The sequence below is a fragment of the Hermetia illucens genome, chromosome 4, assembly GCF_905115235.1.
Source record: "Hermetia illucens chromosome 4, iHerIll2.2.curated.20191125, whole genome shotgun sequence".
NCBI classification, from domain to species: Eukaryota; Metazoa; Arthropoda; class Insecta; order Diptera; family Stratiomyidae; genus Hermetia; species Hermetia illucens.
Genome location: NC_051852.1, coordinates 71,230,284 through 71,255,407, shown reverse-complemented (window position 1 = coordinate 71,255,407; position 25,124 = coordinate 71,230,284). Strand labels below are relative to the sequence as shown.

Sequence of the window (25,124 nt, the reverse complement as noted above, 5' to 3'; positions counted from 1 at the left end):
AGTTGTGTGGGTGGCAACCAAGTTGAACTGTCTGTAGGAAGCTTGGTTTGCAACTTCAGTGTTTTTTTAAGGAAAAGGATGTAACTTGCTTTCCATTTGGTCCAATCCGACATCAATCCTTAAACAAAAACTTTAACTCGGGCCAGCTTTGGTCTAAAGTAGGGGCCGATTTACGTTCAATATAGTGGCACTCAGGTGGTGTTTTGCAACTTATATAAAGAAGCGTTTGATGTCTGCGAACTGCTTCGGTCATGCGATCTCCAAAACAGAGGTAAGGCAGCATCTGCCGGCTTGCCTCCGCACTGGTACGGAACCTTAAACTGTCCCCACCTTTTAATTTATGACACCTCCAGTATGGTGACGCAACAACAACTAACGCTCACCACACAACCTCTACTCTTTGAAATCATAGAACGTATTCAAGTTGCATGGCCTGTGGCAAAAGAATTAGAAATCGGTTGGTGACCAGGTTGCATCACCTATAACAAACACGAATCAAACGATATGCAAATACGAAAATATTTTATGCAGATCTTGAGTAAAGTATAATTTATATGAAAATACAAAAAATGCGAAGTGAGCATGGGAAAACACCGTTTTCAGTTGGGATTAAAAATCAGGCAATTAATTACTTCTTCCACTTCGGACGTCGTTTGTCGAAGAAACTTCGAACTCCTTCTTGTCCGTCCGGTAGGTTGAGATTATCTGCCATTACCTACGAAAATAATAATGAATATTTGTCATTCCTGTAACAATACCTCACCGTCGCGCCGCACTCGTACGCCGTTTCAATATCCATCAGTATCTGTTTATGGTAAAATTGCTTTCCTAATTCGAGAACATTTCGACTCTTGCTGATTATGCTTCTACAAATTTCATTCACCTTTTTGTCCAATTCGTTTTGAGGTACGACTTGACTAACTAGACCTTTAGAAGTAAAGAAAACAAATGAGATACCCATGGCGTTAACAGCATATTATCAGTACCTGCAATGTATGCTTCTTGAGCGCTAATTGGTAAACCAGTAAAAAGCATGTACAGTGCTTTGTTTCGTGGTATCGTTCTGGAAATAGCAATGCCAGGCGTAGAACAGAACAGTCCGAAATTAGCCCTGCAATTAAATATTAATGAACAAGGAAATTGACAATATTTTTGAAAAGTTGCTGTTAAAAAATGCCACTCCAGAACATAAATTAACTAATTAATAGCAGTAATAGAAAGGTGTTACTTTTGGAAATACTTCTCTGAATCTGTAAGGCAAATAATTTGAGAAGTATCGACAGCATGGCAACCCGGTCTGATCATGCTTCAGTTTAAAGTTACATAATTCGGTAAATCTTCAAATGACCTTTTTGCGATGGCCATTAAGAACCGTCTTCCGACGGGCCGAGCTGGCAATATAACATCCAACTGACGAGGATCTGTTGACATATCGATAATGTGTTAGGGCTAAGCGGATCTGGTGGAGGGAGGAAACAAAGCAACAGCCGTCCGGGGATCGTCATTCCTGCACTGCAAAAAGTGCTAATAGGACACCAAGCCATGGTGCATCAACTTATGCCGATGGTTGCGTGGGTCTTTAGTACGCCGACCCCTACCGTAGTACCCGGGCTAGCCAAGGTGTAAATTTTTTCCCGGATAACTCGTAAGACCAAGAAGAGATGGTGATGCAAGGCACATAATTTGAGTCGGTGCCACCCGTAGCACTGTGATGAAATCAACAAGGTCCTCCGGGGGCGAAGCAGCAGTCAGCTTCTCTGCTACTCCGGGCTCAGATAGCGAAATGTCAATCATTTTCTGCAGCTGCAGCTCTTTGAGATACCATACCCTTCGAAATTCACATGCGTGGTTTTCATACCGAAAACGGGCAGATGCGGGAATGAGTCCGCGAAGGACCTTCGACCAATCAGTCTCACTCCTTTCGTGTTAAAGACCATAGAAAGCAACCAGAACATCCACTTTTCACAGCCAGTAGAATTTTTTTATTTACTAATTCAATTTGAAACTCCCAATTATTTAAAAAAAATACAAATTGTCACGCCATATACGCTACACGACGTAACACTACAATCAGCACAACTCCCGCGACGCGGCAATCCTACCATACATATTTTGATATTTTAAGAGGTGGATACAAGTTCAAAATGAAAAATCGTAGCAGTTAACTGAGTTCATTATATGGCAATGACACGCGACACTGCAAAATATTGTCTGCCAGGCAACTCAGCCGCGTTGCGTCGCTTGACTGAATTTCGCATCGCGCAGCGTCGCTCGAGTGTGTATTGCTGCCTACAAAACATTTCATTATTTGATTTGCTCGATTCTTTCCTTCATTCTCAGGAAAACAGGTTTTTCAAAACTTCTCCTCATTTCGCAGGAGAAGTTCGATCAACTCTTAAACAAGTCGGGAAACCGGAAGCTAGGCGCTTCAGGTATGAAAGGTTTTGTTCGCTTCTTGTGTGAGTATATTTGAGTGTGGAACTATCCCATTTGTACGTAGCCCGTTAAGAATATGCATTTTGCATGTCAGATTTAGTACTTGGGGTTGTAAATTTACACTATAAAGGCAACTTGGAGCTACTGTAACTTTGTTACTAATAGTATGATTTTGATCAAACTTGGAGATAATATGCTTCATATTATATTTTATACTACTACCAACTTTTATAACTCTGAGATAAACTTAAGGGGGGTTTTACTCAATTTGCCCAAAAATATGATAATATACTATTATTAACTTAATTTGAACAGATATCGATACGATATTTAATTTGAACAGATATCGATACGGTTGGGTAGTTTCTGAGAATTGTATACCCCCCTTTTACATCTATGGGGACCCCCCTTAATCTCAACGTAGGAGGGTATCACTCACTGCATGGCTGGGGGTAGACAGGTCCCACCTTCTCACCAAATTTAGTGTCAATCGGTATAGCCGTTTCTGAGAAAAGTGCCTGTGACAGAAAGACATTGAATCGATTCTCATAAGGTTTTGTTTTGCAAAACAAAACCTTAAAAAGGGACAATTTCAACATCAAAAACAACCCTGTGTAATAATAAAAGCAACAAGGTAAAACAAGTCGGGAAACCGGAAGCTGGACGCTTCAGGTACGAAAGGTTTTGTGCATTTCTTAGTACGTAGCACGTAATATATGCATATACAATATTATGTGAGAATATCCACTTTCGGATGATATTGACATTTATAGCCTTGAATTTGCAATGAAGCGACAACTTTGACGTATTATAACTTTGTTAGCAATAGTGCGATTTCCACCAAACTTGGTAACATCATGCTCTATGTTACACCCTATATTGCTGCGAAATTTCGTGGTCCTAGCATGAACTTAAGGGGGGTTTTGCAGCGAATTACCAAAAATTATAGTAATATACTATTATTAACTTTATTTGTGCAGATATCAGTGTGGAAGGTATTTCGGAGCCCAGGCACCATATAGTGGCAGCCTCTTGATTTTTTTCAGATTTTTCGGTTGGGTAGTTTCTGAGAATGGCCCCCGTAAATGAATGATCACTTTCAACCCCCCGCACTTCCCACCTTTCCAATAAATGTCAAAACTAAGACCGTTTTCGAAAAGTACTAACTGAGACCTTTAATTTGATACCCCACATGACTATATTCGATAAAAAAAAAATTACACCCCCCTTTTGCATGTATGGGGACCCCCCCTTAAATTCGACGTAAGAGGATGTAACTCACTGTATGCGTGAGCGTTCACTGTTCCCACCTTTTTACCAAATTTGGTGTCAATCGCTGTAACCGTTTCCGAGAAAAATGCGTGTGACGGACAGACAGACAGACGGTAAACCGATTTTAATAAGGTTTTGTGTTTACACAAAACCTTAAAAAAACGGAAATTAATATTATTTCATTTCTGGGAAATCACAGTTTCAAAATTACTGTTAATTGCACTTTGAGTGTGAATAGGAGGACTATCATAGAGATAACCCTCTTCTTCGAGCCTCAACAAGCATACCTCAAAGATAAATCTACACATACTCTAGCTACTTTCCTGAACATAGAGGGAGTATTCAACATTAATAGTATCAACGCCATCAAGGAAGCCTTAACTAGTATAGGATTGGAGGGGTATATTACGCATTGGATAATATTCAAAAAATTAGACTTAACTACAAATAGAAGACAATATCTAACCTCTTATAATATTCATGCTAAGAATTAGGATAATCCAGTCTTATATGGGAGGTAAACACTTGAACAGAGGTACGCCCTAGGGTAGCGCCATCTCTCCGCTGCTCTGGTTCATGATGAATGATGGACAAAATTCTACGCTTATTGGACAGAAGCGAGGCGGAGGTGTAAAAAACTATAATCGTAATTACCCAGGTTAAGAAAAGAAGATTGATGTAAAAAGATTACTTAGATTGAAGATTGCTATATTAATTGTTGAGCAAAAATAAGACGGCAGGCGGCAGGATGTTTGAGCAATTTGAAATGTCATGGGAATTGCTTCAATATTACATCAAAGAATGTGCACAAGACTGCGAAAGCAATAATTGCTCGTATCAACAGCGAGATAGCTGAGTAGTTAGAGTACAAGGCTGTCGTACGGAAGGTCGCAGTCTCACTAATGGCAGTGGAGTTTGTATCGTGACTTGACGTCGGATACCAATTGATTCAGCTGTGAATGATTAGCAGAGTCAAATCAGGGTAATAATCTCGGGCGAGCGCGATGTTGCTGTACCGTTGCGGTCTTGAAGTCTTCAAGGCCCTGATCCAATTGGATTGTTGCGCCAACAATTATTTTTATCAACAGCATGGAATATTACCGGCGGTTTTATGAAAATCTGTAAGGAATTCTGTGTGCAATGGAGTTCAGTGTACGATAGCGTATTTTTCAACAATAGCTCTTCACCAGCAAGCTTCTGGCCTAATCAAGGTCTCTGTCAATATACATCTGAGGAACCATCTACTTTAAAAGTCATAGGTTCGAATAGCATGATTTGGAGTAGTTTCAGAGAAATATTTTCGACTGGAGAACTATTATAAAGAATAATAAGTTAACTTTAGAAATATATTATTAGCTTTTGTATTGTGAATAAGTTAGAAAAGTAATAAAATATAACAAGTCGGGAAACCGGAAGCCAGACGCTACAGGTATGAAAGGTTTTGCGTATTTCTTTCATAAAGAGATTGGAGTGTGCATTTGTCCCATTAGCATGTAGCACGTAAAATATGCATATATTATGTAAAAATATTCACTTCCAAGTGATATTGACATTCATAGTCTTGAATTTGCAGAGCGACAGTTTTGACCTAATATAACTTTGTTAGTAATAGTGCAAGATCATGCTCTATACTGTAGCCTACATTACTGCAAAATTTTGTGATTCTAGGGTGAACTTAACGGGGGTTTCCCTGTCAATTACTAAAAATTATAATAATGTACTATTACTATTATGGAGGGTATTTCGGAGCCTAGGCACCATATAGTGTCAACTCCTTGATTTTAAGTTTCTGCTCCCTAATTTAAAGTAGTTTCTGACAATGGGTTTGTTAGAAAAATGATCACTTTCAACCCCCCGCACTCCCCGCCTTTTCAACAAATGTCACGGACAGACAGACAGTAAACCGATTTTAATAAGGTTTTGTGTTTAGGAAAAAAAAAATATACTCACCTTTTACATATATATAGAGAGTTTTACTCCATTCAAGTTAATGTCACTTACTGTATGAATGGGATTTCACAGCTCCCACATTTCCACTAATTTTCGTTTCAATCGATGTCACTGTTTTGCAGAAAACTACATCACAGCCAGTAAAAATATGGACCTCTTAAGGCACGACCTCATCTAAGCTGCGCGACGTGACCACAAACTGTACTACCTGTTAAAATATCTTCATACGGTTTTGTAGGCACCGATCCACGCTTGAACGACACTGCGCGATGCGACATTCAGCCAAGCAACGGGACGCGACTAAGTTGCCTGGCAGACAATATTTTGCGGTGTTGCGTGTTATTTCGATATAATGAACTCAGTTGACTGCGACTATTTTTTGGTTTTGGTTTATATCCACCTGTTAAAATGTCAAAACATGCAGTTGGTTGCCTCGCTAGTGCAATATAGGAATGCCGTTGTGCTGAATGCAATGTCGCGTCGCGTAAATGGGGTCGTGCCTTTCGCCATAAACGGCACCATACGGTAACAAATGATGAATGTGATGCTTGTTCAATGGCCCAAATACGAAAGCTTTATTAGATGACATGTCCATGAAGTGAAAAACAATTTTAAAGTTTTGCGTAAAATAATCGGTTTACTGTCAGATTGTCACATTTTCTGAGAAATCGTTAAGGTACGATCGCATTTACGCTATGCGACCCAACCACAAACTGCACTGTCTGTCAAAATATGTTTATATGATTTTGTAGGCAGCAATACACACTTGGGCGGCGCTACGAGGTGCAACATTCAGCGAAGTGACGCGGCGCGACGCAGTTGATTTGCCTGGGAAAGAATATTTTGCAGTGTACCGTGTCATTTCCATATAATGAACTCAGTTGACTGCTACGATTTTTCTGTTTTGGTTTGAATTCACCTGGCTGTTTGGTTGATGCAATATAGGCAAGTTTTGTAGTAATATAGGCTACAACAATATGATCAAATTAACCGGAAATATTACTAACAAAGTTTTGAAAGGTCAAAGTTAATTCTTCTATGCAAATTGACTGTAATCTATGACTGTATCACACACAACTGAATATCCTGACATACTAAGCGCATAAACATCACGGGCAAGTGTTCTTTTTGATTTATTTTCGTCCGAAAAGATTTTCCTAGACAAACGTTGAAAATTATCTACTAGCAAAGTTGTACAAAATCATAATCATGTGATTATGATTACGAATTTTATGATGGCATGACTGTAATCATAATCAAGCTCTCTTGATTAAGATTGTAATCACGTAATCATAATCCTATATTTTCAGTTGCGATTGCCTTATCTCGTTGTTTAATGAAGTGTACATTTGTATGGATTCTAGTTGAGACGGGTTTGAAGAAATGATATTAAGGATACTTTACGATGCTTGATGTTGATGATCTCTTTTGATAGTGCGGAGCAAACGATACTTCTCATCAGTCATAATGAATCGCTAGAGGGAATAGAATATTGCATAAGAGGCGTTCAATTCCTGGATAGGTATCGATCACCTTTTGGTCTTTTTATAGTTCGGAGCGGCAATGTTCTGTATACTGTTCTTGTAATTTACAATTGTGATTGCAACTTCATTATTCGCAACTGTACAAGGAAGCGAAAGTAATTACAACAATTGCAGTTAGTGGGTCGATTTTGACACCTTTTGTAATCGAGTTGAAAAATTTGCATTTTTGGGACTGGTTTTGAGCATTACTTTGTAGGTTGCTTTTGGTATGTTATTTAAACTGTTAGGATGATTTAATTTGGTTCATTTGGGGCTAACGCCCATTTGGCATGGCAAAGAACGACAGAATATTGCCTGGTGTATTGATAGGTTACACTACTTATAAATTATAACAGGAGGACAAATATCTGTGCCTCTTTCAAATAAACATTCGTTTCAGACAAAACTCGGTGACAGACGAGCATCTACGCTTGTGTCAGGCAAATATCTGTCTCAGACATTAGACAGACAAATCAGTGTTGTCATGTCAGCCAAATTTTTCAATCTGAACCGTATTTCAGGACAGTTGACACTTACGAAATACACCGTATACGAGTATATGTACCATATGTAACCATGCTCCTGAATTTGGAAATATTGGTATATTTGTGCGCATTTCAATTCACGATTTTCACTTGCTACAGATGCGCTCGTAAATATATGTGTATGTATGTACCGTACTGTGACGGGTTGTTTTCACTTTAATTAGGAGAAGTTTCGTCAAAATAAGAAAGGTGCAAAGGGGAGAAAGGTGGTCACATTTGTTAATAAAAATCCATCTTAAATATGATTAGAGAGCTTTCATAATGAAACTGGTTTTATGTTAAGAATATATTATTATTATATTATATTGATAATCCATGCTCGTAACAAAGTAAAAGAGAGTCAGTTGCGAGTAACGGCTGGTAGAAAAATTATCGAAAAAGAGCAAATTTTAAAAATAATTGAGTGTGACGAAAAAAAACAATTGAGCGTGACGAAATAATAATCGAATCTGACGACACTTCGGGAAAAGAAAATGAATAGACTTTTTGTGAAGATTATCACGTGAACGTGAATTAGTTAGAAAACATTGATTATGAACAATGAGCAAAAAAAATTATAATAACAATCGTTGGCACAACAATCCATATTGGATCAGGGCCTTGAAGTGTGTTAGAGCACTTCATTCAAGACCGTAACGGTACACTACAGTAGACTGTAGGAGACAATGTGGTCAGCATTGCGCTCGCCCGAGATTATTACCCTGATTTGACTCAGGTACTCATTCACAGCTGAGTCGACTGGTATCCGACGTCAAATCACGATACAAATCCCTCTGCCACCAGCGAGATTTGAATCGCGACCTTCCGTATGACAGCCTTGTAGTCTAACCACTCAGCTATCCGGACACAAAAAGATTAGGTGGGTGAAATTTGTACATCGTAATTTTAGTAGCAAATATATGTCTAAGTGGGAAGCACTATTTATTTGTAGGCGTAATAGAATTTCGAAGAGAATTTATCGTAAATTTTGAGAACTTTTGAGAAAGCAAACACTATATTCAAATAACTATTTTGGTTTCCCGATTTCTTGTAGTTTAGTTTTAATGAAAACCCATTAGTTCTCCTATTCCAGTTAATTTTATTTTTGCGTATATACATGCATTTTGGGAGCGACTACCCATTTTCTTCAGTACAACTACTACTGCAATAAAAACCATGCAACTTTATGAAATTTCTATGATGATTCTTATAAGTAGCACATCACTTAATTACAAAGTAGTCTTATTTCGCGTTCTTTATTTTTGCATCCAGGATTTACTCTACAAAGGCAAACCAAATTAGCGGAGAAGTACCCTTTCTATTTTACGCCCACGTAATTTCAATGCATTTCTTGAATCTGCAGTTCCACCTTTCAAAAGCTTCCTTGAAATTGGACCTTGACTGCATCTAAAACTTTTTTTTTATTTTTAACAATGTCCAGGGATTACAGGGGAGTATGGAGCTGGACCAAATTCTTCGACACCTGAGAGAGCAATCAAACTATCTTTTTTTCAGCAGTGCGAGCTGGCGCATTGTCATGGTATAGAAAGTGGCGTCGAAGTTCTTTTGGGCTTGCCTACTAGCAAAGTTTTGACATCTTATGCTAAGGACGTTTCTGTGTCCAACTTTGGTGTTACTGTTTGAGCAGTTCCCAGAGGAATAGCACCTACGATTTTGACCCTAGCGAAATAATCTGACATTATCACTTTTGTTGGCTTGCTTTCACGGGTGGATTAGTTCTTTTTGGGTTCTATGCCATTGTCTGTTGTTTGCTTTGCAGATGTCGATGTTGTTGCGAAATAAATGGAAGCATCCCTGCAAATAAGAGATGATGTTTTTGTGTATCTTATTATTCATGCTCCAGCCATACCATTCAAGTCCACTTCATTTCTTGCGTCAATCTGGGATATTCTTCTATTTTAGCGTCCACCAGAGCCACATCTCTATGAGAAATCAAAGATGTTGGGGTATCTTCATGCGGACCATCCTTCAAGGAAAAATTTCCTGTCTGAAATCTTCCTAACTATTTTGATATAGTTTCAGTAAGGATGCGTTCGCTCCATATGCATTTTGATATTCATAAACAAATTCCATTGGCTTCAGCTGAATTTCCTGTTCTGTTGCGCTAAATGTGCGTTTTCCGGTCTTTAACACCACTGATCTTTATGAAATTTCAAAAAAATATCGTTAAACTATAGAAAATCACCTAACATTTATGAAATTGGCCTAACTAAAAGTGAAAGCGTCAATTTACCGACCAGCTACGAGGACTAGTCATGAGCAACAAACAAAAAAGCTTAACGAAGAAAGTTGATTGAGATTGAACTATAGGACATAGAATTAGAAGGGGTGCTTGCGATGATCTTACAATCTCCTACATATTGAGGGCTTAGATATCCCACAATCAATAGAATAGAACAATCAGAAGAATATGTTCATTAAGGTGTAAGGAGAGGGCTTCAAACACTCAATTAAGAGCTGGAAACAGGACATATTGTATTAGAAATTGACGTAGGAAAAGACGGCCTCCCGTTGTTCATAAGCTCTGCAACTAGATTGTGGCTAATATTAAGTGCAACTTCTCATGACCAGGAAATCCAGTCCTACATTATTGGAGTATCAAAGCCTTGTGACCCTAATGAATATTTAACTGACCCTAATGAATATTTAATTTGTCCAGGAAACGAAAGGTGTGCAATTACAAGGATCAAAAATACATAAAAGGCTAAAATTATACGTTTGTGACGCTTCCACCAGAGCATGTTTTACGGGTACCGTCAGTCACTTCTCTGCAAGGCTCCACAAACTGCATGCAGCCAGCGTAAATCGGACACTCATTTATAGTGTAAAAAGTGGACAGCTGCAAACTGATGCAAATTTCGTTAACAGATACTATCAAACAAAACAAAACCTTATTAAAATCGATTCAATGTCTGTCTGTCGCATGTACTTTTCTCCAAAACGGCTAAACCGATCCGAACGAAATTTGGTGGGCAGATGAGAACTATGAAATCCCACGCATACAGCGAGTGGCATAAATTTAGGTGGAGTTCAAAGGGGGGCTCCCCATACATGCAAAGGGGGGATTCAAACAATTTTTTCACCGGATATAGTCGAGTAGGATATCAAATGAGAGGTCAGGATTTGTACTTTCCGAAACTGATATAAGTTTTGGCGTAAATTGCAAAGTGCGTGAGTAAAGAGTCAACATGTACGCACTTAAAGTGAGACAGGACTCATTTTCGGAAACTACATACAACATAAAAATCCAAACAAAAATAAGGGTGGTGGGCTTAGATTAAATCTAGGCCTCAAAATATATCCCATTCCGATATCTCCTCAAATAAACTTACTAATAGTATATTACTACTTTTTAGAAATTTACTAAAATTCATCCAAGGACTTCCGAATTGTACCAGTATAGAGGACAATATTTCGTATATACGTGCTAAATTTCGTGGAAATCTGGCCGTTAACGCCAAAGTTATAGCAGTTCAAACTTAGCAATTTCGCGCGAATTAACCGCTTCCAAAGCCATGCAAATAAGATGCTGACGTGATAATTAACGGGAATAATTGACATTCGCGTGAAATATTAAGAGTCGCATTTATGAAGAATTTACTTATCTGCAGCCCTTTTTAAGGTTTTGTGTAAAACACTTAGGTGAAATCTAATCTTCGAGAAATGTCCCATTCCGGTATCTGCTCAAATAAATTTACTAATAGTATATTATCAACTTTTATAAATTGGCTAAAAAACTCCCCTTAAGTTCATCCTAGGTGTACTAAATTTTGCACCGATATAGAGATCTCGTGCATACACATGCCAAGTTCCATAAAAATCCAACTATTAGTGTCAAAGTTATAGACGTTCAAACTTATCAATTTCGTGCTAATTAACAGCATCCTAACCCATACAAATAAGATGCTGACGTCATAATTAACGAGAATAATTGACATTCGAGTGAAATATTAAAATTCCATTCAAGAATCTAATTCGCCTTAGCCCTTTTTAAGGTTTTGTGTGAAGCAAAACCTTGTTAGAATCGAGACGGTGTCTGTCTGTCACACCCGATTTATTCGGAAACCGCTAGACCGATTGTCACGAAAATTGGTGAGAGTATGTAATCTGGTGTTCCCTTTACATGCAGTAAGTGGCCCCATCTTGTGTTACGTTTAAGGGCGGCGGGTGAAACATAGGGGAGTGAGGGCTCAAAATATGACCCACAAAAAGTGTAACAGGTCTCGTTTTCAGAACCTATCCAACCGAAAAATCTAAAAAAATCACAGTGGTGCACCTCTATGAAATCTAGGCCTCAAAATACATCCGGTTCCGATATCTGCACAAATAAAGTTAATAATAGTAGATTTCCACATTTTAGAAATTTACCCGGCAACCCCCCTTATGTTCATCCCAAAAGTACAAAATTTGGCATGCCTATAATGAAGAACATAATGCACAATTTGATCAAGTTTGAAGAAAGTCCAACTATTATTAACAAAGTTATAGGGGGTAAAACTTTACAATTTTTTGTGACTTTCGTGCACTCTATAACCTGCATGACGTCATCATCACATATCAATTCATCAATACCACAACGAAATGAGTTGTTATGAATTGGGTCGCAGAGAATTATTTTGTTTTAATTTTTTAGTTATCTGTCAACCAGACATGTGTCTTTGAAGGTATATAATATATGCGTGCTAATGAAATTTGCGGGTAGTGCCTAATTCAAATAGATATAAGAAGTATATCGAAAATATGGGTACGATTAATTTATATACGTGCATATATGTGTACACTATTCGGAAATAGGCAGTTTGATTGTTTAGGGTGAGCGTAATATCTATCGTTGTAATATGTACGTATGTCTCGTAGTTTGGAAAAATATGAAGGATTATGTTGGATTTGTAGTTATATACGGATAGAAAAATGTGCGTTGAAATTTCTTACATAAGATGAACACAAAACCTTTATACCCGAAGCGCGAGCTTCCGGTATTCCGACTTGTTTATATCTGTTGTAGGTTAAATTCTTCGCATTTGCTAATAATATTGAACTCAGAGTGTGAAGCGTATGAGGTTGACTATTAACAATACAGAGTTTTCATCAAATCGTTTATTTAAATCGCTTTCTAAAAACTAGTGGGCAATGGAATTTTTAACTACGTGACATGGAGCTGTCATGCATTCGTCACTCCATACATCTTCTTCTTTTTCTTCAGCCTTTGTACCATTCACAAGCGGGGTCGGCTCGTCGTGATCGGTTTCGTCATTTTATTTTATCAAATGCCTGATCAGGATGTAATCGTGAGACCTTTAAATCCCCATCCAGTGTATCAAGCCACAATTGGTTTGGCGGGCTTTTTGGTTGCTTACCATTGACTTCGATGTTCTGACGAATACTAGTTATTGAATTCTCGTTAGCGTGAATTACGTGACCACACCATCGAAAACGCCTCTCTCGCAGTTTTACCACAACATCTTCGTCCCCATTACCGCAAGACGCCGTTCATTGTCCTTTATTATCGGCCAACACTCAGAACTATAGAGAGCGGCAGACCAACGACATTGCAGTAAATTTTAGATTTGGGACGTGCGCTAATACGTCGATCACAAAGGACACGAGTTGGGGAATGCCACTTCATCCAGGTTGCGTTAATGCGTGAAACAATTTCATTACCCAGTTCTCCATTGGCAATGGCAGTAACCTGCCCCTCGAGATATTTAAATCGCTCAGTTCTGGCAATGGCAGTAACCTGCTCAGAACTGAGCGATTTCAATATCTCGGGTCGAACTTCCGTAGGAGGAAATAAAATCACGTATAAAGTTCACAATTATTTTAATTTGCTCAACTCTGTAGAAAAATTCGGCAATGTTGATTCCTTCTCGGCATGATGATTTGAAAACTTTATGCCAGTGCTTAAAATTTATTTCCGAAAACCAAACAAGACCTTGGAACCAGGTTACGGAACATATGACAGTAAAGCCTAAGAAAAAGAGTATACCACTGGCAACAAATTCACAAACAGTATCTTGTTGTATATATAAAAGTTACTACTTCAACTTATTTCACTTGAGTTCTCGCTCTCATAATAATTATTGTTACTTGAAGCCCCTCACTCCTTTTAAGATTGAAGGATTTACAATGAACAGCAGTGGAGAACACTGGATAGGAAGATGCGAATTTCACTCTGTTCAGAACTTTTCCTGTGAGCCTACCGCTTCCAAGATAGCATTAGAGATATGTTCGGTTGATACCATAAGGAAAGAAACAGGCGCTCCAGTTTGGATTTGCGGCGTCATCGAAGCACCATGAACACGTTGGTAATATGGTGAATGAAATCTAAAAAAAAATGATTATATTCTGGCAATTTACAGACCCCCAAACCCAGAAAAGACAGTGCAAGACATGTTGATCTTTCAATAGCACATATGATGTTAAGGTGGACATCGAAAGCCGTTGGAGGAGCTTAGGAATATCGTGCTTGAGCAGAGAAATATCAACCAGCGGCTACAAGAAACGCGGACCCAAAATAGAGAGTTGCAAGAGGTGAAAAACATGCTACTCGAACAGAGGGAGGCAATATATAATTTTAAAGTTGCAATGAACAGAGTCTGTTCAAAAATATTCCCTCAAGAACCTCAGCTCCAACTTTTCCTCTGTTAAAGAAGAAAACTATACTCCAAATTCCTAAGGAGGAATTGGTAAGCGGTAGACGTACACTTTTTGTTAATTCCACACTTTAACATAATTTGTATTTCACACATTGATACATTAGACAAATTGTAGGGAACCAAGATATTGGAAAATGTTTACCTTTGTTTGGCAGCTAATTGGGGGCCAGCGAAATAAAGCTACAATTAAAAATTCCATGCTTTTTATTAAAATATTGTGGTAGCCATATTAAACTTTCGAATGCGTTCCATTTCAGCATAGGATATTTGTTTACCATGGTGGTCAAAGGGTAATATAGGGCCCAGGGCGAAACGTGGATTGGTACCCACGATGGAGCATAAAACCTGGGAAATGCCTGTTGAACCAACACCAACAGTTCTACTACCAAACCCTATCTCCACCTCCACGTGGTGACCGCTGGGAGCTCTTTCTTAACGAAAAGCTGCAGACGGAGAAGGATGAATGCGAGTCTCCTGCGCCTAAAAACGGGACAAATTGTACCAACTGGTCCTCCAGGTTAGGGATTGGGTAGGGCTGACAACCCTACACGGAAAACAACTTGTTACGAAGCCACAACAGGAGCCTCGGACTATACAACGACGAACCCGACAACGGAATAATGATTTGCGCATTTTTCCATAGAACTGCGCCCCCTGTAGATGAGATGAAGCTGGTAAGCAGCTGGCCGATACCCTGTCCCAATATAGGGTTGATGTAACAGCGTTACAGGAGATGCGTTGGACAGGGACCGGTTTCCTGGAGAAGAGCCACTACATCATATATTATAGTGGCCATCCAATAAACCATGTGCTCGGAGTAGGTTTCTTAGTCAGCCAAAAAATGAAACCTGCTGTTATCGGCTTTGAAAACATAAGCAAACGGCTATGCACCCTGCGCTTGTCAGGCAAGTTTAAAAATATAAGCCTCATTAACGTTCACGCCCCTACAGAGGAGACTGAAGAGTCGGAGAAGGATTCCTTCTACGAGGCAGTAGAACGAACCCACGAAGCCTGTCCCAGATATGATATTAAAATCATACTTGGGGATTTTAACAGCCAAGTAGGGAAGGAGCCCCTATTCAGGCGATACGTTGGCTCCCATAACTTACACGAAAATACAAATGATAACGGACTGCGGATTATTCAATTAGCAGGGTCACACGAAATGGTTGTTGGAAGTACCTGGTTTGCGCGGAAAGCGGTCCACAAAGATACGTAGGCCTCTCCAGACGGGACCACTTTTAACTAAATTGACCACGTGTTGATCGAACGTCGCCACCTCTCAACCTTGATGAATGTCAGAACATATAGGGGGACCAATACAGACTCGGATCACTATCTCGAGCTCGAATAACAATACCACCTAGAATCCCCTCTGACAATCAGGTGAGAGTTTACACTGAAGCCATCCACAACACAGCCCTCCGTGACACCTATAACGAGGGAAATGGATGCCGCAATAACCACAGTCACCAGAGGACCTGGAGATGAAGCATCAACAAATGATCTTCACAACCACCTGAAGAACGTTATCATGGATACGGCCACAAACATACTTGGCCCCAACCGCAAAAGAAGTCGGAACGGCTGATTTGACGATGAATGTAAGCTAGCAACGGAACGGAAGAATGCCGCATACCGAGTAACGCTGCGTTCTTAAAGGACGCGGGTACGCACGGAGACTTATCACAAACTCCGGCGAGTGGGGAAACGACTTCACAGACGAAAAAAGGAAGCCTGGGAGAACCAACAAGTCTGTGAACTAGAAACGTACAGGGAGTAACCGCACCAGGCGCGGAAGTTTTAGCAACAAGTCAGCAGGATGAAGCCTTATACACCTCGATGCTCATCCTGCCGATACAAAGAGGGAAATCTGATTTCCGACAGAATGGGCATATTGGAGCGATGAGTTGAACCAGAACATCGGCGAGTTGGAGGTCCCGCCAACTGAAGACGACGGACAAATACTGCCACCACCAAGTTTAGGAGAAACAGTCCGTCCAATTCATCGGCTAAAAAATTATAAATCGCCAGGAGCCGATGGAATTACAGCCGAATTGGTTAAATATGGAGGCGACCAGTTACACCAAGTGGTTCATCAACTTGTGCTCAAGGTATGGGACAGCGAATCAATGCCTGACGATTGGCAACGAGGCATTACCTGTCTCATACATAAAAAGGGAGATATAACACAGTGCAGCAATTATAGAGGTATCACGTTGCTGAGTACCATCTATAAGATATTCTCCACTATCTCGCTATCCGGATAGCCCCATACGCCCACAACATCATTGGCCCATACCAAAGAGGCTTTTCTCCAGGCAAATCAGCAACAGATCAGATTTTCTCTTTGCGGCAAGCGATGGAAAAACTGTTGCAATATGGACAACAGTAGCACCATCTATTCATCGACTTTAAAGCCGCCTATGATAGCATAGCCAGGGTAAAACTGTACACAGCCATGAGAGAATTCGTTATCCCGGCGAAATTGATAAGACTGACTAAGCTGACCCTAACCAATGTGCGAGGACAGATAGAAGCAGCAGGATCACTCTCAAGACCATTCGACATCAACAACGGTCTACGACAAGGGGATGCCCTATCATGCGTTCTCTTTAACCTGGCCCTCGAGAAAGTGAACGGTGGTGGTGATGTAAATGCAAGATCCTCTTTAAGTCCACCGAACTACTGGCCTATGCTGACGATATCGACATCATGGGAAGAACGAACCGAGACGTGCAAACTGCCTTCAACCAGATCGAGTAGGCGGCCATTGAGGTGGAATCTTGGAATGCACATCAATGAAGGCAAGATAAAATATATGGTGGCAACGTCAGAACCAAAAACCAACCAACCAACAACATTAAGCCGCACTGGTCCAACGGGAAGAATAAAGATAGGAGAATACAACTTTGAGACCGTTGATAATTTCTCCTATCTAGGGTCGAAAATCACAATCGATAACAGCTACGGTGATGAAATCCGCGCATGGTTGTTGGTCAGCCAACAGAGCCTATTTCAGCTTACAAAGACTGTTCCGCTCAAAACGTCTCACCATAGGGTCAAAGCTCCTACTGTACAAGACTACGATCTTGCCAGTCCTCATGTATTCCTCGGAAACTTGGGTTCTTAGCAAGAAAAATTGCGAATTCTTGGCCGCGTTCGAGAGAAGAATCCTCCGAAGAATTTTTGGCCCCTACATGAGGATGGACAATTCCGTAGCCTACACAATGACGAAATCTATGAGCGATACCATGACCGTCAGGTTGTGGATAAAATCCGGCTCAATAGGTTACGGTGGGCGGGTCACTTAATCCGTGTGGATGAGGATGATCCAACCCGGAAAGTCTATAAGGGCAATATCTATGGTAGAAAAAGAACGAGCCAGACCCTGTCTGAGATGGAGCGATGGCGTAGGCCCGACAGCTTTTAGGAATATCGAATTGGTGGAGCTCGGCGCAAAATCGGGATGTCTGGAGTTCCTTGTTAAGGCAGGCCTAAACCGGATACGGGTTGTTGCGCCGTTTATGATGATGATGGTGCTGAGCGTACATTTTCCCTTACTGGAAAGACGGAAGAACTCGCAAGAGCCCTTCGGAAAAGGTGCATTGACCTCTGCGCTCTGCAAGAAACCCGATGGTCTGGTGCCAAAAACTGCGACATTGAACGCGAACGCGGTAAAAATGGCTACAAACTTCTCTATTTTGGTAACCCACACACTCAATATGGCGTTGGCATTGCCATCTCAGAGGGTTTCCGTGATGCCATTAAAGAAGTCGAACGATTTGATGATCGGCTGATGAAGCTCACCATTATATCAGCTGATCGCACTATTCACTTCTTCACCGCGTATGCACCACAGACAGGTCGACCTGATGCCGAGAAAGATGCCTTCTGGTAACTTCTCGATGAAAAGACTTGTCACGTGCCTGCTGACGATTACATAATCATTGCCGGCGATCTTAATGGTCATGTGGGTGAAACGGCAGACGGTAACAGGTGCTATGGGGGAAAGGGGCTCGGCGCGCGTAATGAAGGTGGCGAGCGTATAATCGATTTTGCGGACACCCATGACCTTGTACTTATGAATACATGGTTCATCAAACGATTGTCTCATCTGCTCACATTTTATAGTGGGAACAATAAAACGCAAATCGACTATATCCTCATAAGACGCCAACATTTTACCACTGTCACTGATTGCAAAGTCGTTCCCTATGAGACCATCGCACCTCAACATCGGCCGTTGATTGCCGTCCTGCGAATTAAGCCACCGATAAAACAGCGTGAGGAACGCACTGGCCCGCCGCGCATTAAATGGTGGCGATTTGGTGAGAAGAAAGAAGAAACGGTCTCACTCATACGATTGACAACCATTACGAATGTGGAAGAATCATGGAACCAAATGAAAGACACGATCCACAAAGCGGCCTCTGCAACCCTCGGGGTCACCAAGCCGGGTAAGCGGTACATCAACCGAGATACTTGGCTTTGGAATGATGATGTTGAAATGAAGGTCCGTGAAAAGAAACGCCTCTACCACAAATTTCTCGACGATAAAACGCCTGCTAATTGGCAAATTTATAAGAATGCCAACCGGGAAGCAAAGAAAGCGGTCGCTGTCACCCGAGCGAACCATTTCAAAAATCTTTACGATAAACTGAACACTCGGGATGGCGAGAGAGATCTGTATCGACTTGCTAAAAGCCGTGATGAACGCACACAGGATATCGAACACTTCTGTTGTGTTAATGACAAGAACGGTACTTTGCCGCAACGGATAGATGGTGAGAATACTTCGAGCAGATTTCAACTGAAGAATTTGCTCATCCTCCACTTCCACAATCATTGCCGACATTGGGAGCAGTTCCACCAGTCAGCGCAACTGAAGTCGAGGAGGCAATAAAACAAATGAAATCGGGGAAAGCAACAGGACCTGACGACATCGCATCTGAGCTCTGGAAAGCGAAGAGCTGGGACCCAACATGGTGGCTGAGTGAATTCTTTAACCGGGTTATTCAGGAAGGAAGAACACCATCTGACTGGCAAGAAAGTACCACTGTTCCAATATGGAAAAAGAAAGGTAGCCCAGCAGAATATTCAAATTACCGTCCGATCCGGTTACTTTCCCATACCATGAAGATTTTTGATTGCATTCTTGACAATCGCATTCGCGAAATCGTTGAAATAACCATGAATCAAGCCGGATTTGTCAAGAACTGCGGAACTACTGACGAAATATACGCTGCACGGTTTCTCATGGAGAAACACCGTGAGAAGCATCGCCCTCTTTACATTGCCTTTCTGGATCTAGAGAAAGCGTTTGACCGTGTACCACACGAACTCATCTGGTATGCTTAACGACAACACTTCGTGCCAGAAGAACTCGTGCGGTGGGTTCAATTGCTCTACCACGATCTGAAAAGTAAAGTTCGAAGTATGGCGGGTGTATCAAAACCGCTTCGTGTCTCTGTTGGAGTTCATCAAGGAAGTGCCCTCTCACCACTCCTCTTTGTCCTTGTTATGAACACCGTCACACGGGATATCCAACATCCAGCGCCCTACACACTGCTTTATGCAGATGATGTTTTCCTAGCATCTGATAGCAAAAATGATCTCGAGCAACTTGTTCAAAAATGGAATGATCGCCTCATGCAACACGGTCTCAGATTGAATTTAAACAAAACTGAATTTTTGACGACCGATCCCCATGAAACAGGCACAATCACTGTCAGCGGCAGTGATCTGCCCAGAACTGAGCGATTTAAATACCTCGGGTCAACGCTATCAGCCAATGGAGAACTGCGTTATGAAATTGCTCCACGCATTAACGCAACCTGGATGAAGTGGCGTTCCACAACTGGTGCCCTTTGTGATCGACGTATCAACGGACGTTTCAAATCTAAAATTTACCGGAATGTCGTCCGTCCAGTCGCTCTCTATGGTCCTGAGTGTTGGCCGACCATAAAAGACAATGAACGGCGTCTTGCGGTAATGGAGACGAAGATGCTACGTTGGACTAGTGGCGTCACACGTTTAGATCACATCCGAAATGAGGATATCCACGATCGTTATGGGGTTGCACCGATTGTGGAAAAGTTGGGAGAGAGGCGTCTTCGATGGTATGGTCACGCAATTCGTGCAAACGAGAATTCACTTGCCAAGATTGGTCTGAACATCGAAGTCGATGGTAAACGACCAAAAGGCAGACCTAAGCAACGGTGGCTTGATACGCTAGATGGGGATTTGAAAGCCTCGAGATTGCACCCAGATCAGGCATTCGATAGAGCCAAATGGCGAAGCCGATCACGACGTGCCGACCCCGCTTGTGAACGGGACAAAGGCTGAAGAAAAAGAAGACGTTCCGGATATTTACAGTTTGAGGAGAGATTTTTGGGGTGCGAAAAATTAAATATATAATATAAAAAGAAAATGTTAGCGAAAACAGCTAAACAGTAAAAAGTTTTTCATTAATTCTATCTAAAGTTTAGTTTTACTTCTTACACAATTTTCAGATATGAAACTTCATCATTCAATCCGGTTATATGAATATGAATATTTAAACTAATTCTTTTCTGCCTTTTCGTCCCTCGCCACAACCAGAAAGAAAGAAAAAGGCGAAGAAATAAAAACGATTGACGAAAAGCTAAAGTTCACATAATACAAAGTATTAGCATCTAAACCGAACAGTTCTGTAGCGCGAAAAACACCAAATGCCTACCACCCACCGCTAAAAGCAGCATTTCAGCAGTGCATCCAAAGTAGCAGAAAGGGAACGCTTACCAGTAATGAAAAACAAGTCGGAATACCGGAAGCTCGCGCTTCGGGTATAAAGATTTTGTGTTTTCAACTCACATTTTTCTATCCGTATATAGCTACAAATCCAACCTATTCCTTCATTTCCAAACTACAAAACATACGTACACATTACAGCCATAAATATTATACTCACCCTAAACAAACAAACTGCCTATTTCCGAATACTGTACATATATATGCACATATATAAACTCGTACCCATATTTTCGATTTACTTCGGGCACAAAAGCATACATATGCACATACATAGTACGTATATTAAATACGGCCGGTTTAATGTACAAATATATCTATCGGAATTAGACACTACTCGCGAATTTCAATATCACGCATATACTATATACCTACATACACATATGTTTGTTCGGAGTAATTGACACTGTTATAAAAATGACTAAAAAACTAAAACAAAATAATTCTTTGCGACCCCATTCATAAGAACTCATTTCGTTGTGGTATTGATGAATTGATATGTGATTATGACGTCATACAGGTTGTAAAATGCACGAAATTCACAAAAATGGCAAAGTTTCACCCCCTATAACTTTGTTAATAATGGTTGGATTTTCTTCACGACCAGATTGTGCATTATGTTCTTCATTACACCCGCGCCAAATTTTGTACTTCTGGGATGAACCTAAGGGAGGTTGCCGGGCCTAGATTTCGTAAAGATGCAATACGCTGATTTTGTTCAGATTTTTCGGTTGGATAGGTTCTGAGAACGAGACCTGCTACACTTCTTATGGGTCATACTTTTAGCTCTCACGCCCCTATGTTTCACCGAATATCAAATATGGAAACAGTTTCGAAAAGTACTAATTGAGACCTTTCATTTGCTACCCCACATGGCCACATTTTATGAAAAAAATTTAAATAAAATGACTGTCACAATAACAGATAACGGCAGTAATTTTGTGAAAGCGTTCAAGACTTTCGGGGTAAAAAAGAATAATGTTGATGACCTAGGAGAGATTTACTGATTATGGGGCAATTGGGAGTGGATATCAAGAATCTGATTCCGCTAACTTAGAAGAAACCATCAAGAGTAATACAGCATTATCGCGTTTACACGGAGAATGAAGAAGTGTAATTTTCTTTGAAAGGCTGCGTGGCGCTCCAAATCAGCTGAAATAATAGAATGAATTTTATCGAAATCCCTTCGTAGGCATGTAGAGACAAAGTGGAAAAGTTTTGCTCATCATATCAAATGCATCTGTTGCTTAGAGGTTTTGGTATAAAAACAACATTAACCGATGAAGACTTTGAATGCAGCGAAGAATACATTAAATGTTCAAAACCAGTTGCCGAAATGTTGCACATTCCTCAGGGGAAAATGGACATTTCTAAGGTTTTGTATAAAACAAAATTTGTTCACCGAATAGAGTTATGTCGGATATCAAATTAAAGGCCTCGATCAGTACTTTCTGAAAATGTTAGTCTTAACGTAAATTACAAAACGCGCGAATCAGGAGTCAACATGTGCACAAAGTGAGGCAGAACTCAAGAAACTACTCCACCCAAAAATTTGAAAAAAATAATTCGCGATGCGCTTATACGAAATCTAGGCCTCAAAATATGTCCCATTTCTATATCTACCCAAATAAACTTGCTAATAGTATATTACCAACTTTTTAAAATTGATTGAATCCTCCCCCCTCCTTTCAGTTCATCTTAGGATTATGCGCATAATACTTCCCAGTTTCATGGAAATCTGGCTGTTAGTATCAAAGTTACAGCAGTTATAGCAGTCTTAAGCAAATGCAAAAAGATGCCGTTATAATTAACAAGAATAATTGACATTCGAGTGAAATATTAAAATTCTATAATATGAAGAATCTACTTTCCACCAGCCCTTTGTAAGGTTTTGTGTGAATCAAACGAAAGGGCTCAATTAGTACTTTTCGAAATGATTTTCTTTCTGATATTGGGTACAACACAGACGAGTGTGGGCTCAATGTGTGCCCCTGAAAGAGACAGGTCCCATTCTCGGAACCTATCCATCCTAAGAATCTGAAGAAAATCACAGCAATGCATCTCTACATCTAATCCTCAAAATGCATTACATTACGATATCTGCATAAATAAAGTGAATATCATGTAACCATATTTTAGAAATTTATCCGAAAACCTTCTTTCAGTTTATGCTAGAAGTATGAAATTTGGCGTCAGTAGCGATATTATAAGACAATTCTGCAAGGCAATCCAACTATTTCTAACAAAGTTATAGAAAGTCACAGTTTAGTATTAAACATGGTTTCGTTGTTTTCCAATTGTTCTGAGCCCGCCATCTGCTGACTAGCCGCACTAATTTCAGAAACAAGATGGCTTGCTGAACTGCAATGCAAATAGCTGTCCCTTCCAATATGTCGAAAAGTTGGTGGTGTTTATTTCAAGGAATGAGAAGCAAACACCTGGCTTCGAACGAAGAGAAAATTCTCTTCTTACGAGCAAAAAGTTTTTGCAATTTCTGAAAAACTAACTTTTTTGAGTTATACTACTTTTGCTGCAAGGGTGCGATATGTACATATCAGTACACGATAATACACAATGTTTGTTTGGAATGAGCATATTATTTATGTCTTTAATATGTACATATATACCTAGCGGTAAAAAATTTCGCGGAAGCTGGGCGCTTCGGGTATAAAGGTTTTGTGTTCATCTTGTGTGGGAAATTTCCTATTCACGTTTTCTCACTCGTATATATCAAAAATTTAAAAATATTCTTTGCAGTAATGTAGACGAAAAGGTTGCGTTGGACTAATGGCGTGACACGTTTTGATCGCATTCGAAATGAGGATATCCGCGATCGACATGGGGTTGCACCGATCGTGGAAAAACTGCGTCTTCGATGGTATGGTCACATAATTCGCGCTAACGAGAATTCATTTGCCGAGATTGGCCTGAACATGGTAGTCGATGGTAAACGACCAAAAGGCCGGCCGAAAAAACGCTGGCTGGATGGGGATTTAAAAGCCTCACGATTGCATCCAGATCAGGCATTTGATAAAATAAAATGGCGAAACCGATCACGATGAGCCGACTGTGCTTGCGAATGGGACAAAGGCTGAAGAAAAAGAAGAAAAGAATAAGATATATATGTATTTCCAAACTCCTACCCCGCCGTTCATATAAGTTCACTTTATATGACGATCACATATACATCTTAAAGTGCGATAAATTCACGCGAAGTACACAACTTTGACTTTCTATAACTTTGTTAATAATAGTTGGATTTCTATTTAACTTCCCAAAATTGTGCATAATGTTATTACTTAAAATCGTTAATGTTATTACTTAAAATTTTGTACTTTTAGAATGAACTTAAGGGGGGTTTTCGGGGAAAATTTCTAGCATGCGGTAATATACTATTCTTACCTTCATTTAAGTAGATATCGTAATGGGATGTATGTTAAGTTTCGTATGAATGCATCATTGTAAATTTTTTTCAAATTTTTTGGTGAGAACAAGACCTGTTACACTTATTAACCCTCACTCCCCTATATTTCACCCAATATCAAAAATATTATCAGTGTGAGGCCTGGAAGTGGGGATTCACAGGGGCTCCACACCAAAGTAACGCAGCTCATTACGACTCGAAACTCAACCTCAACAGGTCTGGCGTAGGAACCGAGCAGTTCAGTCTACCGTCAGTCGTGGAAAAAATAAGAACGATAATAAGATTAAGGTATCTATTATAATACGCCTTCAGTACAAAGTAAATGTAGAAATAATTAATTAAATTTCAATTTAATTCTTATATAGAATGTTATAAAAAACTGTAATTTTCGTGCGACAGAATTTAATTCTAATTACGTAATAAATTAGTGACACTGAATAAAAAAGCGAACTTAATAAACGTTTAATAAGTTGTTTAGCTATTTTGTTGCGTTCAAACAATTTCGTTCCGTTTTCGTCCACTCCAA

The 25,124-nt window shown here is 40.0% G+C and overlaps 1 protein-coding gene across 2 annotated transcripts in view; it reads right to left on the bottom strand.

Annotated features, from left to right (window-relative positions):
- Positions 1-498: 498 nt before the first annotated feature.
- LOC119656066 (enoyl-CoA hydratase domain-containing protein 3, mitochondrial) overlaps positions 499-25,124 on the bottom strand; it is a 37,048-nt gene continuing 12,422 nt past the window's right edge. For both annotated transcript variants that reach the window (XM_038062344.1, XM_038062345.1), the window contains 3 exons: positions 987-1,111; positions 764-927; positions 499-715 (listed from right to left, as the gene is read on the bottom strand). In XM_038062344.1, coding sequence (XP_037918272.1) covers positions 629-715; positions 764-927; positions 987-1,111 — 376 coding nt within the window. In that variant the 3' untranslated portion in view covers positions 499-628. The remainder of the gene's footprint in view (positions 716-763; positions 928-986; positions 1,112-25,124) is intronic.